Source organism: Octopus bimaculoides, chromosome 4, assembly GCF_046866305.1.
Source record: "Octopus bimaculoides isolate indiv1 chromosome 4, ASM4686630v1, whole genome shotgun sequence".
Taxonomy (NCBI): Eukaryota; Metazoa; Mollusca; class Cephalopoda; order Octopoda; family Octopodidae; genus Octopus; species Octopus bimaculoides.
The window spans coordinates 105,466,020-105,483,575 of NC_142931.1; the positions used below are offsets into that span (position 1 = coordinate 105,466,020).

General features: G+C 34.1%; 2 protein-coding genes across 3 annotated transcripts in view; one reads left to right on the forward strand and one right to left on the reverse strand.

The window, feature by feature from the left end:
• The window catches only part of LOC106868192 (uncharacterized), a 37,492-nt gene extending 34,493 nt beyond the window's left edge, over positions 1 to 2,999 (forward strand). Inside the window, exon 4 of the mRNA XM_052967332.2 lies at positions 757 to 2,999. Within this exon, the coding sequence (XP_052823292.1) occupies positions 757 to 1,695 (939 nt within the window). The 3' untranslated portion in view covers positions 1,696 to 2,999. The remainder of the gene's footprint in view (positions 1 to 756) is intronic.
• Positions 2,865 to 17,537, reverse strand: LOC106882624 (uncharacterized). 2 transcript variants are annotated; one of them, XM_052967335.2, is made up of 6 exons: positions 17,187 to 17,537; positions 13,610 to 13,790; positions 12,598 to 12,807; positions 10,644 to 10,858; positions 8,163 to 8,247; positions 2,865 to 4,068 (listed from the first exon to the last, which is right to left on the reverse strand). In XM_052967335.2, exons 1-6 carry the CDS (start codon positions 17,343 to 17,345, stop codon positions 4,043 to 4,045), a joined length of 876 nt encoding a protein of 291 aa, XP_052823295.1. In that variant the 5' UTR covers positions 17,346 to 17,537; the 3' UTR covers positions 2,865 to 4,042. The 2 variants fall into 2 exon arrangements, with proteins under 2 accessions (XP_052823295.1, XP_014788850.1); XM_014933364.3 differs by lacking the exon at positions 2,865 to 4,068 and having other exon boundaries at positions 6,394 to 8,247.
• Between the last annotated feature and the right edge of the window lie 19 nt (positions 17,538 to 17,556).

Genomic DNA, 17,556 nt, shown 5'->3' on the forward strand with positions numbered 1-17,556 from the left:
TTTAGGGCAGTGGTTCTCAACCATTTTTTGCCTTTGGATCCCTTTGATTCTTATTTTACTCTACAGGACCTCCATAGGAATTATTAGGAATTGTATAAAAAATTAAAACATTTTGTATATTGCAGAAGTATAAGCAATTTATTGTGCATAAATTTTAACAAAACAAAATCTTATGTGGACCTCCAAAGGCCAGATTGCTTTAGAGGAAAAAGAATTTTACTAGATGTATTCAATGCAAAATTTCATATACTACTATAGCTAAATAAATAAACTGAACCAGAACAGATTACTTGTTGTAGGTATTGTATGCAAACACTAGTATTGATATGGTTTAGGCTGCAACAGGAGTGTCTTCCTTGGGAATAAAACAGATCACAAGGCAAAATTGCATGTACTCAATTACCTTTTGACTAATTGTTCAATAGCAAACCTGTTAACCTTTAGTCGCTGACATTAAACAACTAGTTTATTTCAGTTAAGCTCACTTGTTGATCAGAATAAAAACTGACAAGGAAGCTATTATTTTTGAATATATCTCATGTTTTAGTATCAAACTGTTTTCTTGTTTGTTTTTTTCCTGAGCTATTTACCCCTTTTATCTGATATTTAGAACATGAAGGAATCACATAACTTCAAATTATTAGTAATACCTTTAATAGTTGTGAACATCGTATAAAAACCAATGTTTTATTGATGATGCATAAAATACTTTCAAAATAATTGCACTTTTAACTTTTTTTTCTGTCTACATTTTAGATTGACAAGCTAAATAGCTTTGATAACGAAGCTTATGCAGAGTTGGCTCAGCATTTATCTGATCTAGATTGGTACGCTTACAAAAATGAAAATTCTTCCATCATAGACAACCTTTTCACTGGTCAGTTACTAGAAGCATATAATTGTAGCCGGAAAGGACATCTATCAATTCAGCCACAGACATTCGCTGTTTTACCAATCCCACTTGGAGAATCATTATCAGAATCTAATATATATCTTGAAGATTGCTTCACCATCTTTAGTAGTGTAGAACAACTTCCTGGTCAAGTGTGTTCTCGGTGTACTAAAGTTAATCCTGTTGACCATTCAGCTCCTTCTGTAATGTCTCCTCTATCATACATCCCTCCTTGTGTAAACATCCAGACACTTCCTGCATTTCACATGGCTCCATATATGTCTCCCATTGTCAGCAACAAAACAGACGACACCTTGACACCTCATAGTATTCGGACTTCAACTCCACGTTTCTATGCAGGGGCATGTGATGGAATGATACGAGAAAAACAGACCATCGATCGACGTTGTCTTCTTCACCAACTTCCAGAATGCCTTATTATTCAGCTATTGCGCTTCACATTTGACTCAAAGACTAAAAATGCTAAAAAGATAACAACCCCTGTTAATATTACTCTTTTGGGTTTGGACTTGAAAGACATAGTGTTCAACTTAAAATCAACTAGTAAGAGTAGCTGCAATACACTAGATCCTACTTACAAATACAATTTGTATGCTATGTGTGTTCATTTAAGCTCTTGTGGCACTAGCAGTGGTCACTACATTTGCTATTGTCTGGACAGTAATGGAAAGTGGTATAAATTTGATGATGACAATGTAACTGAAGTCGATATGCAGTATGAGTTGTCAACTCGGACACTTAATGAGAATGCATATCTATTATTTTATAAGAAAGCCAGCTGAATGAAAGATTTTGCAAGGTTTTATTTGCTTTTATCTTGGTTTATTGTTCCTTGAAATGAGTGTACAGTTGATTTTATGAAGTGTTCCCATTTCAAATCTGAAAAGAGAAATCTGTGTCTCCTTATTTCATTCTATTTTTGTGCAGTTGTGTTTTTCATACCATGATATCTGAACATTTTAAAATTTTTTTATTAGCTCCATAATTTTCAAATATCTTGATATTTTGATGCAAAGAAGGAAGAAAGGAAAAAAAAAAGAGAGTAAAGGTAAAACTATAAAAGTAGTTAAGCTTTCTATTTCTAAAATAAAACAAGGGAATACTATTGCCTCCTATTATTTACAAATATTAACTGGATTGTTTAAAAAAGATTCTGGGTATTATTTATCTTTCAGAAATATTGGGGAAATTAACAGGATTTCAGTGATTTCTTGGTAATTATAGAGGAATATATAAAGCCTTAATTCATACTATAAAATGTGTATGTGCTTTTCCTGTTCTGAGGAAGATTAAAGATTACAGAAATCTAATGGGTGTTTGAATAGGAAAATGTGGAGATAGGCTGTTTAGCAAAGAAATAGGGAACTGTCCAGTTTTTAATCTAAGTTTTTTGCGAATTTTAATCAAGAATAAAGTTTTAGAGTGTAAGGGTTTAGGAACAAGATCCTGTTTATCATGTTTTATTGATGTTTAAATCATATCAAGGTATAAAAATTGCCCACAAAGATATATTTCCATGGTCATTTCAATTTTAGTTTAAATAACTAAACAAAGAGTATTGGTTACCTTTCGTATTGAAAAGAGATATTTTTTTTTTAGTTTTAAAAACAATAGTATTTTTAACTGTTATGCTAATAACAAACTGATATAAATGTAATTATTTTGGAGAAAATAATTAGATGTAAAATTTCATATAGAAACTCTTCTAATTTTCATGAAACTATTTGGTTATTATTATTATAGAAAAGTTGTGTGAATTTAGAATTATCTTTTAAAGTGAAACAGAGCCATACATAGACATGAAGTTAGAGAAAAGTCAAGAATCTTCTGAAGAAAATGTATTCAAAAGGAGCAGCTTTTCACATGGTCAGCTCTATTTGGCCAATGAAATGCAGTGGACAATAATTTCTTAAATTGGAACTAAATTACAAATTTCAAGGGGAACAATATAATCATTCCTGCTATTAATTTATTGACCTGAGAAGGATGCAATTTTTGTTGTAAAATACAACAATTCCACAGTACAAGAAACAAAATAAAAATGTTTTAAGCCATTTAGACTGTCAGTTGACCATTTTACCATCTTGCTCAGGGTTTGTTGTTTTTACTTCTTTTAACTTTCATTTGATGCATCATTATCATTATCATCATGTTGAAAATGAATTTTACTTTCCATCATTGAGGAAAAAGTGATTTATTCATCCATGCTGACATTTAACTGATTCTGCAGTTGTGGATACCTGTGGCTGTCCTTCATAACCTGTTATACATATTTAAGAAAAGCAGGAGCTAAACTATGAGGTATTAAAATTGGCTGCACTTTGATTATGAAATCAAGTCTCTTACTTCTGTGCACAATACATTACGTAATTTTATCCAACAGTTGGGGATAGGTACCAGGTAATATGGGATGTTAATCTCTGTAGGGAGTGCTGTTTCTATCTACATACCTTAGAACAAGGAATGAAATAAAGTATTGGAATATTAAAACTATTCCTTTTCACTTTCCACTGTAGTGATACATAGACTGACTCCTGCATATAGAGTACTTTTTTAATGTTAAAACTTTGACATTAATTTATTGAGGTGGTTTTGATATAACTGCAATTTGTCACTAATTGACTTTGCTCAACAAATTCATTTCAGTTGGCCTCAATTTATGCAAATGCAATGATGACATTGTTAAATTATTATTATTGTCAGTGGTGGATGGTAAGAACAAATCATTTGTGTTGCTCTAATAGACTTCAAAATATTTTTGTGGTGAGAATGACAGAAACTGTATTACCAGGATTGTGATATTTAGTTACATTCTATCAAACTTTTGGGTTCATAAATTTGCCTGATACAATTACCTTCAGTGGTTGATTTCGCTGACTATACTCTTTCTCTACAAATTTGTGGCCTTATGTAACAATGCATGAATTCCAAATCATTTGTATTGCCTAGATGTAGTTGACACAGTTGGTAATATAAACAACTAGCAATTTCTCATTTATCTATTCAAGTGACACAATTTATCATCTACTTCATCACCATCCACTTTTCTATACTTTAGTTCAGACAGCATTTGTTGAGGAAGATTTCCAGTGACTGGATGCCCTTCTTGTTGCCAACCCTCACCCATCTTCAAGTAAAGTAATATTTCCTCTGATCTGTCAAACAATGAAAAGCCTGGACATTACTACATTGAATTAGAAGCAAATGATAATGTTTGATTGAACAAGATGGGGGTGGGTATAAAGATTCTGTAACATATCAAGAAGTTCAAATATGATTTTACAGTTAACTGCAAAGAACACCTATAGTTTACAGTCAGCGAACATGAAAGAAAGGGGAAACACTTACTTGCACATGTATATCTATGTATTTGTGTGCATATATGTATATATATAAAAACACATAAGTTTCTTCAGTTTCTGTCTATCATTTTCACTCACAATATATTGGTTGACCTATGGCTAAAGTAAAAACACCAACCAACGATGTTCATGCAGTAGGATTGATCCCTAACCAGGTGGTTCCAAAGCAAGCTTCTTAACTATGCAACCATGTCTGCACCATATATAAAACTGAAAATTGTTGTTTAGATTTTCTTCACTGCATTCCAAATATTAAAATTGATCCTTATTTTAGCTTTAAGATGAAATTCCCTTGCAGGAACTCAAATCGCCTAATTTCAGCAATGGGTAACTGCATTTATTTTCTATAATATGGCCATTCTCCAACAATTATAGAAGACAGTGGTACAATAAACTCTTTACTTTTTAAATGCAATTTTTGTGTTTTGGATTAGTAGAGTCATTTAAACCTTGAGGTTGTTCCGATTCTTTATGCTTAGAGTTCAAATCCTATCATTGTCAACTTTACCATTCATCTTTTCAGGAGTCGATGAAATAAAATATCCGTCAAGTTCTGAGGTCGATTTTATCAACTAAATCTTTCTGCCAAATATTAGAGCACATTAGAAAAATTTTTTTTAAATTACGTGCTTGAAAGAATTATCTCCTTCGATACTATTTAGATTCCCATGTAAAGTTTGTTCACAAATCAGTTGGAGCATATTGATGCTCCCCTCTCGTGGAGAAAGTTTAACATGATTACTAATAAGCGCTGCAACCAAAACAGTAAATTTGTGCACTGAGTGCATCCATTTACACATGCACATATATATATGTGATCATGTATGTATTTACAGTTGTGTTTCTCTGAAAATGACATCACAGCTGAGCCACAAGCAGTGACGTGATTTTCTGTCAACAAGTCTGCTGACTTTGCACTTCAAAAACATGTAAAATAGGAAATCCCTTACCTGAAAAACAAAGTTTGAGTTAGCAACATGAAGGCTGTCTGGCTGCAAAACAGAGCTTCAATAATACGGCCATTTAACCATGTTAGCATAAAAACAAATGAATATACTCGGATGGCTTACATTAGTGAGAATGTCTTGCTCTTATTTCGTTTCCGACATGATTTAATCAATATCCACTGGTTGATTTCATAGAACTCTTTCTATAGTCTTCTCATATAAATTTCACATTATCTGTCTTGAGAACAACCATTTTAATAAGCACAAGCATGGCTTTGTGGTAAGAAATTTGCTTCCCAGCCACATGTTTTTCAGGTTCAGTCCCACCGTGTGACACTTTGGGCAAGTGTCTTGTATTATGGCCCTGGGCCACTTGTGAGTGGATTTCGCAGATGGGAACTGAAAGCACTCATAGAATGATTTGAACTCACCAACATAGCTTCTTGCTATAGTAAGTTATACCAATTCTCTATGGTACACAATTGGATGGAGTCAGAGTTTTATGTGCCTTACTTATGGACAGCACTGGTAAACCTTGAATATTTTGTTTCTTATTGTAGCTTACTTGAAGAGGTGATGGGTTACTACTGTGTAGTTATTGCTCAGTTTTATAGTTGCAAGTGGTCTTAGGGTATTGTTGAGTTATTCAAGCCTGTTAAGCTTTGAGTATTGAAAATTAAAAGTGGATTTAAAGTCAGGAATACTCTATTTTCCAGTAGCTTTTGGTAATACATTCCAAATTTCACAAATTTTTCCAGTGTTATTTAAAAAAAAAAAAGCTTGGGTCTCCTATAAAGCTTCTTTTTTTTTTTTTTTTTGGGCCCTTTTTGCATCTGCCACTTGTAATTTTTGCTTTCATGAAGCATCTGTCATCTTGGCCATATTTCTTTGTCAAAATATTCTTATTTCAGTATATTTTCTGACATGAGGATATTCATATATACCTTGACTAAGGATAAGCTCATTTTTCCATGGTGGTAGGGTATAGTCAATTTATTTGATCCTGGTGGGATAAAGGGGAAAGTTAGCATTTTGAACTAAAAATGTAAAAGGAAAGAAAAATTAATATACTAAGTGGCATTTTGTCCAATTCACCAAGGAAACCTCAATCACCACCAATAAATTTCTTTGGATTAAGTGTAAGTTCAATCTTTGTCTCTGAAGGAAAATATAATTGTTAATATTTTTTATTTAATAAATATGCCATTGACAGCAAACTGTATTACAATGTTTCAACTATACACTGTTAACATGATTAAATTTTTTTTTTTTCTTCATCTATGCTTAAAAAAAATTCATACTTTCTATAAGGGTTTTACTTTTTTTAAATTCAAATAAAATATAAAATCAATATATACACACATAAACATGGAGCTGACTAAAATCCCCACACCCTTCATGTATGAATATTCTTGTTATTTTTCGATTTCATGTGAACGTAATACATATACAGGGAGGCAAGTAACTTAATCTTCACAAATTTTATTTTATATTGCAATAGCATAGTTGGTTATGGTTTTCCAACTGAACCTATCATTAGGTCGCTGTGTTTCTGATAGCAAGGAATTGCCTGCAACTCAGTATGGAATAAATACCACCAGATATCTATATTCAGCAGCACTGGTTTGTTTTTCTCACCAAAGTTTTACATTAGCAAATAGATTGTGTGTATCTGTGTTATCATCCATGTTCCATACTGGCATGGGTTAAATGATTTAACAGGATTTGATGGGCCTAAGGGCTGAGTTATGCTCCATTGTATCTGCTTTGGCATGATTTCTATGTCTGGAGGCCTTTCCTAACATTAGCACATACTGGGTGCTTTTTTTTTTTTTTTTTTTTTTTTTTTTTTGGTGCCATCAATGCTAACGAGGCTGCCATGCAACTTGCAACACTTATGAACCCTATGAACAGCCACTTTATGCTAGGAGATGAGGAGCAAGAGCAGAGCAGGTTTCTTGCTGTAGAGGAGCTACATGGTTATTTGCATTTTAGAAGAGAAAGGTGGAGCTAAGAAGTAAAAGTAGTGGTGATGAGGTTTTAGGGTGTAACCCTTATTTCTACTCCCCTGTGTGTATAGATAAATACATATACACTGAGTTCAAGTGAAAAAGACCTCGTTTTTATTCGTCTATGTGTGTATATTATATTTCAATAGGCTTCCATGAATTCCATGAGCAAGGTATTAGGCAAGCTGAAATTATGATGGATGTTATTTGCCCAAGAAAGTTACACATTTGGATCAAACAGGGAATCCTGTGGTTTGTAAAGTGAACTTAACCTTACAGCCATGAGGATTTTTTTTTATTACTTTTCAAATGAAATGTGAAAGCAACACACACACACATGGGAGTAACTAAGACTCCTTGTTTGGTATCCATAACTGGGATGATATCATTAAGTGGTCTGAAGGATAAAACTCTTCAGCCATGACACGAAAAATAGTTTGCAAAGTACCTGAGAAAATGAAGGTAATTACCGTGTAAAAAACAAGATTTGTAACGATGCAAACTAAAAGAAAAGGCAACGGTGCTTTTATAAATGGAAAAAACCTGTAGAGTATCCGTAACCTTGAATATGCTCTTGTGTTGAAATATAATTTTACACTGTAGAGACAGTGAAATGTTCTTACCGATATTCGACTAAAGAGAAATAATATGAGGGCCAGTACAGTACCTGATGTTAATAAACAAGCAAACAGAGTCAATAAAATAAAAAGTAAAAACATGAAGGAATTGCATTCTGAGCAGTCTATTAGGAGGCAATCTTTCTGATTGCCAATGTTAACGCATACTCCACAGCGGCAAGAACCATGTGGGCCACAATCCTGTGTACAACTGTAGCCAGAGACACCTTGAAAAGCTTCATATGCACTTTTAATTACTCTCTGAAATCGATGCCAAAATATTAGTGTCTTGTATTTCTTTTTATAAAAATTACCATTGCCATGAAGATTGCATGATAAAATCTTGAAACTCTTTGAAACAAGTATTCTATCGGGACGACTTTCATAACCAGGAGTTGGCTGAAAATATACAGAAACAAAATGAATTGACATTATTTTTTGTACTATCAACCTCATCTTTAGAGATTATATTTGGCCTAGAAAAACCTTTAATCTCTTAAAATGAGATTAGTAGAATAAAACATCTCGAACATCATTTAATTACTTTTGAAAAATATAATTCTTTCATGTAATATCTTTTTTTAACATCCACATTTCCATCCTTGCATAGGTCAGATGCCTTTCATGTTGCTAACTCCCACTTGATTCCAGTCAAGATCATATTTTTTTTGCCTGTGATCAAATTTATGGAAGATAAGAGACAAACAATACTGCTTGTATAACTGACACTTGTTTACAATTATTGCCTGATGTAAAGATGAGGGTGGGCCAAAATTAGTGCCACAACTTTGTGTCCCAATTCTGTTCTGTAGTTTCTTGATGCATGCTGTTATTATTTTTATATGTCATTGATTATTCAATGTGTCGAATTTTGTGAGATAATGCTAGCAGAAGCCAGAGATTCCAGATTTTTTGATCAACTAATTTTCTCTGATGTTTCCGGTCACATCAACTGCCATAACTGCTTCTATTATTCAGAAGATGACCCTGAAGTTGTTTGGGAAAAGCACATCAATTCACCTTCTCTTGTCATTTAGGTGGCAATATTGTCTTCAAGAATTTGTGCATTCCCTATTCAAAAAGAGACGATGAATGATGATTGTTACCTGCTGCTGTGTGGAAACATCATCTGGCTGTATTTTTTGATACCGTCATTCCAAAGTCTTTGTACAAGATGGAACACCTCCTCATTATGACAAATATATAAGAAACTTCCTTGATCAGCACCTATGAAATCGTTGGATTTTCAAAAACTCAAGTTGGGGCGCTAATTTTGGCCCACCCTGTATGTATGAACATATATATATATATACACACACAGCAAGCTTCTTTCAGTTTCTTTCTACCAAATCCATTCACAAGGCTTACTCAAACTGATACTATAATAGAAGACACCTGCCATGGTGCAGCACAGTATAACTGAAGTTGAAACCACATATTTCAAAGTAAATTTCTCAACCACACTCATACCTGCAAATTGGTGGTGCGTAAAAAGCACCATTCAAGCATGGTCAATGCCAGTACCGCCTGACTTGCCCTCATGCTGGTGGCATGTAAAAAGCACCCACTACACTCTTGGAGTGGTTGGCGTTAAGAAGGGCATCCAGCTGTAGAAACCATGCCAGATCAGATTGGAGCCTGGTACAGCCTTCTAGCTTGCCAGTCTTCAGTCAAACCATTCAACCCATGCCAGCATGGAAAGTGGACGTTAAATAATGATGATGATAACACATGGTTGCTCAACCTACTCAACCAAATATCGCAGATTGCTATCTGAAGGTTATATTGAACATTATAGTTATATTGATTCATATAGTTATATTGAAAAGATAATTACATACTACCCGATATACAAACAGAATTGCCACAAATGTAATACGTTTCATCTTAGTTTTTTTGTTCAATTATGACTGATCTGAGACTATAACAACTAAGGTAAACAATGGACAGATTTTGCAGTCTCTGTACTTGCTAGAAACAACAGTCTACTGTTTTCAGTTGGAAAATGTAGTTCTACATGTACAAAAAGAAAATATACAGGTGGACAAATGTAAGCATGAAGCATAGCTGTGTGATTAAAAAGTTTGTTTCCCAACCATGTAGCTTTCTGGGCAGGTGCCTTCTGCTATAGCACAAGGCCAACCAAAGTCTTGAGTAGATTTGATAGACAAAATCAAAATAAGCCTGTCATATATCTATATATATATATATATATATACATACACACACATCTGTGTGCATGTGTCTCCTTGCCTTGACATTGCATGATAGCTATAAATATGTTGCCATCAAATAAGCAGTATCATTTGTGTCCAATCTGCCATGGAAACACGTTCAGCCATGAGGAAAATATTACTTTGCTTGGAAACAGGCAGTGGTTGGTAACAAGAAGGGCATCCAAATGTAGAAAATCTTCTGTAAGGAATTCTGTTCAACCCATGGAAAAATGAATGTTAAATCAATGATGATTTATAAACAGATAGCAGCTGTTACACCTTCCCAAAGTAATTCATATTTACAAACCCACCATAACTTGACACAAGGATTAAGGATGTAGAGAGATGGAAAGAAAATTTACTTTGATATACAAGTGGAAGACATGTTAAGGTGAGTTTTTCAAAATTAAAACCTGTAAAATCAACAATTTAATAACCAGAATATTTAATATTGTAGCAGCATTTTTTTTTCTCTCAGTCATCACATTATCACTTTACATCAATGTTTCTTTCTTATATTTGAATACAAAATAGAGACTACAACAGTATTATTTCTACACAGATGAAATTGTTTCTTACCATATTACTAAAAGTAAATCCTGACAATTTATCTGCTGCATGAACACTCCAAACATCAGCAAGGATAGTATTTGGTCCTTTGGCATCAGCTCTAACCATATCAAAACAGGAATTTTCTGGCCGAATTTCTGTATCTGTAAACACTTCCAATGGCCATTCAAAGTCTTGATAGGTGTTAAAGTCACCAAGAAGTACTACATTTTCAAGTTCTTTTTCTGTTGGTATACAAAACACGATAAATATAAATTACAGAGTATTAAATTGATAGACAGGCAAAATTCCATTCTTGCAATCTACACTTATTTCAAAAAATTACTGATATTTTTTTGTTTTTTGTTCTTACTGTGCACACAAGGATAGGGGATACATATGTTGGTTTAACTAACTGCAGTAGAGGACCAAATTTGACAGATGGCAAAGTCAACCTCAATTCTTGAACTCAGAACATCCAAGAGCAAAACTTCTACAAGACATTTAGTTAGAACTCTACCATTTTTGTTACTCCACCTTATTTCAGAACAGAAATCACACATTAGGTATTGTTTAATTATCGAAGCTTCCATATAATGGTTTTTTGTAGATTCAATGAAAGATAAAAATGAGCAAAATTTATTGTTAGGGATCCTAACTAGCTGTGAGAAAGTTGAGTATAATCTTTGAAGTTAACCCTGATGAAATATACTGGAGTCCAGTCCTGGTCAAATAGACTTATGATGAAATGAAGTGCAACCATTAACCCACCGTTTTTTTGTCAAGCCATTTTTAAGAGTATGATATAAGGAAGATTTGATTGCTATTTCTAGTAAGTTGTGTGGCCAGTGTCGTCTACTATATCCTCAGGCCAACCAAAGCCTTGTGAGTGGATTTGGTAGACGGAAACTGAAAGAAGCCTATCATATGTATGTTGGTGTGTTTACGTCCCCGAAAACTTGCAGTTCGGCAAGAGATCAATAGAATAAGTACTAGGCTTACAAAAGAATAAATCTTGGGGTCAATTTGTTTGACTAAAGACAGTACTCCAGCATGACCACACTCAAGTGACTGAAACAAGTAAAAGAACATGGAATAGATGTGAAATTAATGATGATAATTAGAAAAAAAAATTCAAATAACAGTATATTTTTATAAAAGCAGGAAATGATACACAATATTGTTTAATTAGACTTTTTACACTGATGTGCTAATTAAGGTTGTTATACAGTAATAGGAGTGGAGGCGCAATGGCCCAGTGGTTAGGGCAGCGGACTCGCGGTTTTGATTCCCAGACCGGGCGTTGTGAGTGTTTATTGAGCGAAAACACCTAAAAGCTCCACGAGGCTCCGGCAGGGTATGGTGGTGAACCCTGCTGTACTCTTTCACCACAACTTTCTCTCACTCTTACTTCTTGTTTCTGTTGTGCCTGTAATTCAAAGGGTCAGCCTTGTCACACTGTGTCACGCTGAATATCCACGAGAACTACGTTAAGGGTACACGTGTCTGTGGAGTGCTCAGCCACTTGCATGTTAATTTCACGAGCAGGCTGTTCCGTTGATCGGATCAACTGGAACCCTCGACGTCGTAAGCGACGGAATGCCAACAACAATAGCAATAGGAACAATTTCATGATTTTGTTAAATTCCAAATCAACCCTGACTGAGACTGGGTAGACATAACATGCATATTCTAGCCAAGATCATCCCATCTTTTTTACCAGATTAATACATATATAAGACTATATAACATCAAAAGTTTTCCAGTTGAGAACACTGAGGTTTTTATTCAGGCATAGTATATCCAGGACTATATAATCCAATGTATTTTTGTCCAACTGATGTAAGCATGGGAATATTAAAATAATGATGATGATTTCTACAGTTAGAAATAATATAAAGTGTCAATTTACATATCAGAAATTATCAACTTAGCTTGTTCAAATAGTTTTGTGAAGAAAATATAAAAAGATTTGCAAACTAACCTGAGATGTAATGCAATATTCTGGCTGCATTGTTACACTGTTGCTGTCTGTCGTATGAAAAATGTACAGTCAGAACATGTATAGCTGAGTCTTCACTATAACCTATCATAGCATGAAGAGCAATCCTTTGATTTGTATCGGGGCCACTCATGTAGGGAATACTGATTGTTGTTGATTTAAGTATTGGAAGCTTGCTAAGAATACCAATGCCTGTCAATAGAAATAAAAATTGAGAGATGTTACATAAATTTTTTTTTTAAGTGCAGAAATAAAGAAATATATGAACCCTTTTGTTATTAGATTTCTGTTGAAATATGCTACCTTTGCTTCACTTAATTTTTAAAATAACTCATCATTTTGCTGGAATTTGGAACATAAATAGCATGAAATTTTGATGCAAGGTTTTCATTTAGATCACTTTAAAACAGGAAATTTGTGTCTTAGAACAAGGGTGGTCTCAGACAGGCTGGTATCAAAAGGGTGAATCTCTTACTAATCTAAATATATATATATTTTTTTTTAAGACAGGGATTATAACAGTAGTAGAATTTAGCAATTAAGAAACAATAATTAAGAATAATTTCAAATACTTAATGAAAATAAATGCCACTGTTTGCCAATACAATTATGTTTTTTGCAAAACTGTTTGTGCTCTATTTTAACTTTCAGAAAGAACACATTTACCCACGATTAATCATAAAAAGAAAAAAGAAAAGAAAAACAAGTGAACTCAAGTTGAAGAGGCCAAACTAACTCACAAGATATTTTAGAAAATAGTCTCAATATTTTAAAATAATTTCTGATCTAAGTAAGATATGAATACAGATAGATATATGGATAAAAATACTCTATCTCTGTGAGCATGTCAGTGTGTGTGTGAGATAGAAATAGAAAGGGAGAGTGTGTGTGTGTGTGTGTGCCTGTGTACAAATATTATAATGACCCAACAAACTTGTACTCATCTTCAAACCCTACAACTATATTGTTATTTTGTCACAAAACTCATAATAACCTTCTCGTTCCCATCCATTCCAATAGGTGTGCCTGGGTTTCTGTACATCATTTGCAGGTTGAACAACCATCCAATTGAAGTCTGCAAGTTTCTCTTGCAGCTCCAACAACTGACTTCTAACACTGCTAGAATCCATTCGAACTTCCTGGAATGCTATCACATCAGGATTAATAGTTTCTATCTGAAGTAAAAATTTTTTGAAAAAAATGTTTAAGAGAAGGTTTTTGATATACATTTTTACATTATACATTTTATATACATTAATCTGATATGATGAATGCAGCTATTAATACAGTTGTTCTATAACAAATACCATTCCAGATCTTGTAGATTATAATAATGGTCATACAGGAAACAGATAAATGAAACAAACGAGAGCTAATTTTAAAAGACAAAGGGGACAGTTGCAGAAATGATTATGAGAGGGAGATGGTATGTAAAACAATAAAAGCAGTGAAGGATGTAAGTCTTTCAGGATAATCAATGAGGTGCTGAAAATACAAAGTTACATAATTGTCACATACTTAGCTAAGATCAATCAAAATAACATTATCACCTTGATGACTAGCAGCATTAATTATCAACTGCATTTCATATTTATATATTTAAAAATATAAACTTGCAGTAAAACATTATTTACATTTGACGGATATTTGTCCTCATCTTGTTTGTTGTTAACACAACGTTTTGGCTGATATACTCTCCAGCCTTCATCAGGTGTCTTGGGGAAATTTCAACCCTGGGTTTTCATTCCTACGCCATATGCCCATGGGCATATGGCATAGTGGTTAAGAGCGTGGGCTACTAACCCCAAGATTCCAAGTTTGATTCTAGGCAGTGACCTGAATGATAATAATAATAATAATAATAACATTGAAAAATACCTTAGGAATGAGAACCCAGGTTCAAAATTTCCCCAAAACACCTGATGAAGGCTGGAGGGTATATCAGCCGAAATGATGTGTTAACAACAAGATGAGGACAAATATCCATCAAATGTAAATAATGTACATAGTTCCTCATCTCTTAAATATAGAATTGAAATAAAACAGTTGATAATGCTACTGCCAGTTTGGTTGCAACATACTGTGGCTGAATCAGCAAATATTTCCCTCATTTAGTCTCTCACAGAATTCCATCAAATTCTAGAACAAAGATTGAATACTCCTGATGTAGAAGTTCACTCTTTGAACCTCAAATATGCAATTACATTTGACTACAGTCCTGGAAGGTGCAAAACTTAGTGGCTCGTTAATTGGCAGAAACATCATTATTTTCAGCTACATGAGGGTCAGCTGAAAAGTTCATAGCCTGACCAAGATACTCTCATGGAATGTAACCAAATGTGGTATACTTTTCAACAAAGCCCTCCTTGTAACCCATACCTTTCTTCCATCAGTGTTGCAGTGCTTGGATTCCATTGCTGAAGAAGCTTTCATACTGTTGGTCAAAAAAGGCATCAATAGCAGATATTACATCATCATCACTGCGATACTGGTTCCCAGTCAAGTGTTTTTCATGTTGGGGAACAGATGATAGTCAGATGAGACGAAATCAAGAGAATAGGGAGAGTGATCAGCCAGTCATGCACAGCAGCCATTGAAACCAAGGACTTGTGTGCTGGAGTATTGTCCTGATGAAACAAGACCCCTTTTGTCAGTTTTCTAAGATGTTTGTTCTTTATAGCCTTTTATAACTGCCTCAACAAGTTGCAAGTTGGTATAGTACTCTCCATTGATGGTGTGGTCCTTTTGAAGATAGTCAATAAACACAATGCCTTTTGCACCTACAGATGAAATATCATTCGCCTTCTTCAGACCAGATGAGGAGAGATGTTTCCACTGCATAGATTGTCTCTGGCTCAGTAATGAAGCCAACACTCATCCTGAGTTAGGAAACCTTCAAGGAAATCAGCTGGATCTGCCTCAAACAATGTCAGATTTTTCTGTAATGTGATCAGCCTGGTGTGCTTTTTGATCAGGAGTTATAAATGGCACCCACTAAACAGAAACCTTCATTATGCTAAGCTCATTGTGCAGAATATTCTCTGCTCTCTCAGAGGATATGCTAATAGCATTGGCATTTGATTTATAGTCAATCACCTGTCATCCATCACTATGTAGTGAACGTGATCAATGTTTTCTTTGGTGGTGGTGGCAGTTGCAGGACGTCCAGACTTTGGGTCATCTTCAAGACTTTCCCATCCCCTTCTAAATTCAACAACCCACTTTTGCACTGTTGATAAAGCTAGAGCATCATCCCTTAAATGTAGCAACCACGTCAGCATGAATGTTCTTGGGAACGAAACCCTTTTTATGCAGGTATTTGATAACACCATGATGCCAAATTTTATCCATTTTCAACAGAAGTCGCTACTAGTTAGTTTTGAAGTCTTCTTGGAAGTCAGGTGTCAGTTTGCCAGGGAAGAAATATTTCGGTTATTAATAAGAATAGTTGAAATTAATGCATGTAAGATTTCACAACTCTAGCATCACTCCTTCATAATCAGCCGCATTGAGCCTTTCAGCTCACTCTCGTAATTGTTAACATTCAATGATTTAGTAGAATATACCCTCGTCTGTATTTATTATAAATTACACCAAAATGAAATCTCAAAACATCAAGATGTTTGGGGATCTCATTACTAGGTGTCGTTTTAACTCGAAGCAATGCTCAGCAATCTGTTTTTGATTCCTTACAGGCTGTCTTAAGCTAAAAACAATATGAAATATTTCAAAATACGAAATAAGGGATCATTATTCGAAAATGATATTGTCGCAAACAACACGCATAAGAAAATAATTGCATGTTTTATAAGTAAACCTAACAGAAAATAAATCTGGGAGTATGAGCTCTGGGACAAGCAGTTTTAGAGATCTGGTCTAATTAACCCTGTTGACTTAACAAGAAACAAGATGAGTAATGTTTTTGTGTGTGGTGCGTGCGCGCGCGCGAATGACGCAGTGCCCACTCGATCCCCTTTTGAGAATATTTCTGATTCCTTTACATTTTGATTAAAAATAAAACAAATCGACTTAAAACAAACAATATATATATATATACACAAAACAATAAAGAGACTAATACATCTTCAAATTTTTCTTCAAGCGTTAATTATGCTTCCAATTGTTGTAGAGTTAAATCCCAAAAAATATCCATGATCCAGCGAAGCGAATCCGGATTTACCCATCAGATGAATTACAGTGGGGATTGCTCACCCTAAGCGATCCCTACTTGATGTGGTTACGGAACCTGGAATATACCTGAGGGGTCTTACGGTACCCGCATGGATAATTTATCCCTATATTATATATCCCATCGTATTATATATATATATATATATATATATATATATTTGTTAGGAAACCCACTAATTTTCGGGGAAAAGCTGAATCGAATAGATGTATTTTATGAGAATATCTATAATAATAAAAATAATAAATTATTAAAATCACATTTAACAGGTATATTAATGTGTAAAAGTCACACAGGTTTTCATAACATCGAAGCTGTTGAAAGAAAATACTAACAGAACAAGACATTAAATGAAAATTAAGAAAGGAAATAAACTGCTCACCATTTCAATCACTCGCATTTTTCTAACTTCCCAATTGAACATTATGTTCCATAGATTATAAGTGGCAACTTTCAAACTCAAAGTGCAATGGAATATAACAGACAGAACTAGGATTGTTAAGGAAAATCGCGACATGGCATAATGTAAATAATACACCATGTTTACATTGATCAAGAACTTATTGCGACCGCTGATTAATCCAGAAAGATGCGATGTCGAAGATAATTTATTAAAAACATATTCTTAGAGGGAAAGTTATTGTTTTCTGCTCTAACCATTAATAAACACCTGAATATATACTAACAACAACAACAATCGTAACAACACTACACGGTGAGCCGCCATAATTTCGCCAGGTTCACAATTGCGC

Coding starts and splice junctions, on each gene's coding strand:
- LOC106882624 (XM_014933364.3), bottom strand. CDS start 17,345: ATGGTGTATTATTTACATTATGCCATGTCGCGATTTTCCTTAACAATC. Junction 13,791..17,186: donor AAATGCGAGTGATTGAAATG/GTGAGCAGTTTA, acceptor TTTTTACTTCAG/ATAGAAACTATTAATCCTGA. Junction 12,808..13,609: donor GAATGGATGGGAACGAGAAG/GTTATTATGAGT, acceptor TTCTATTGACAG/GCATTGGTATTCTTAGCAAG.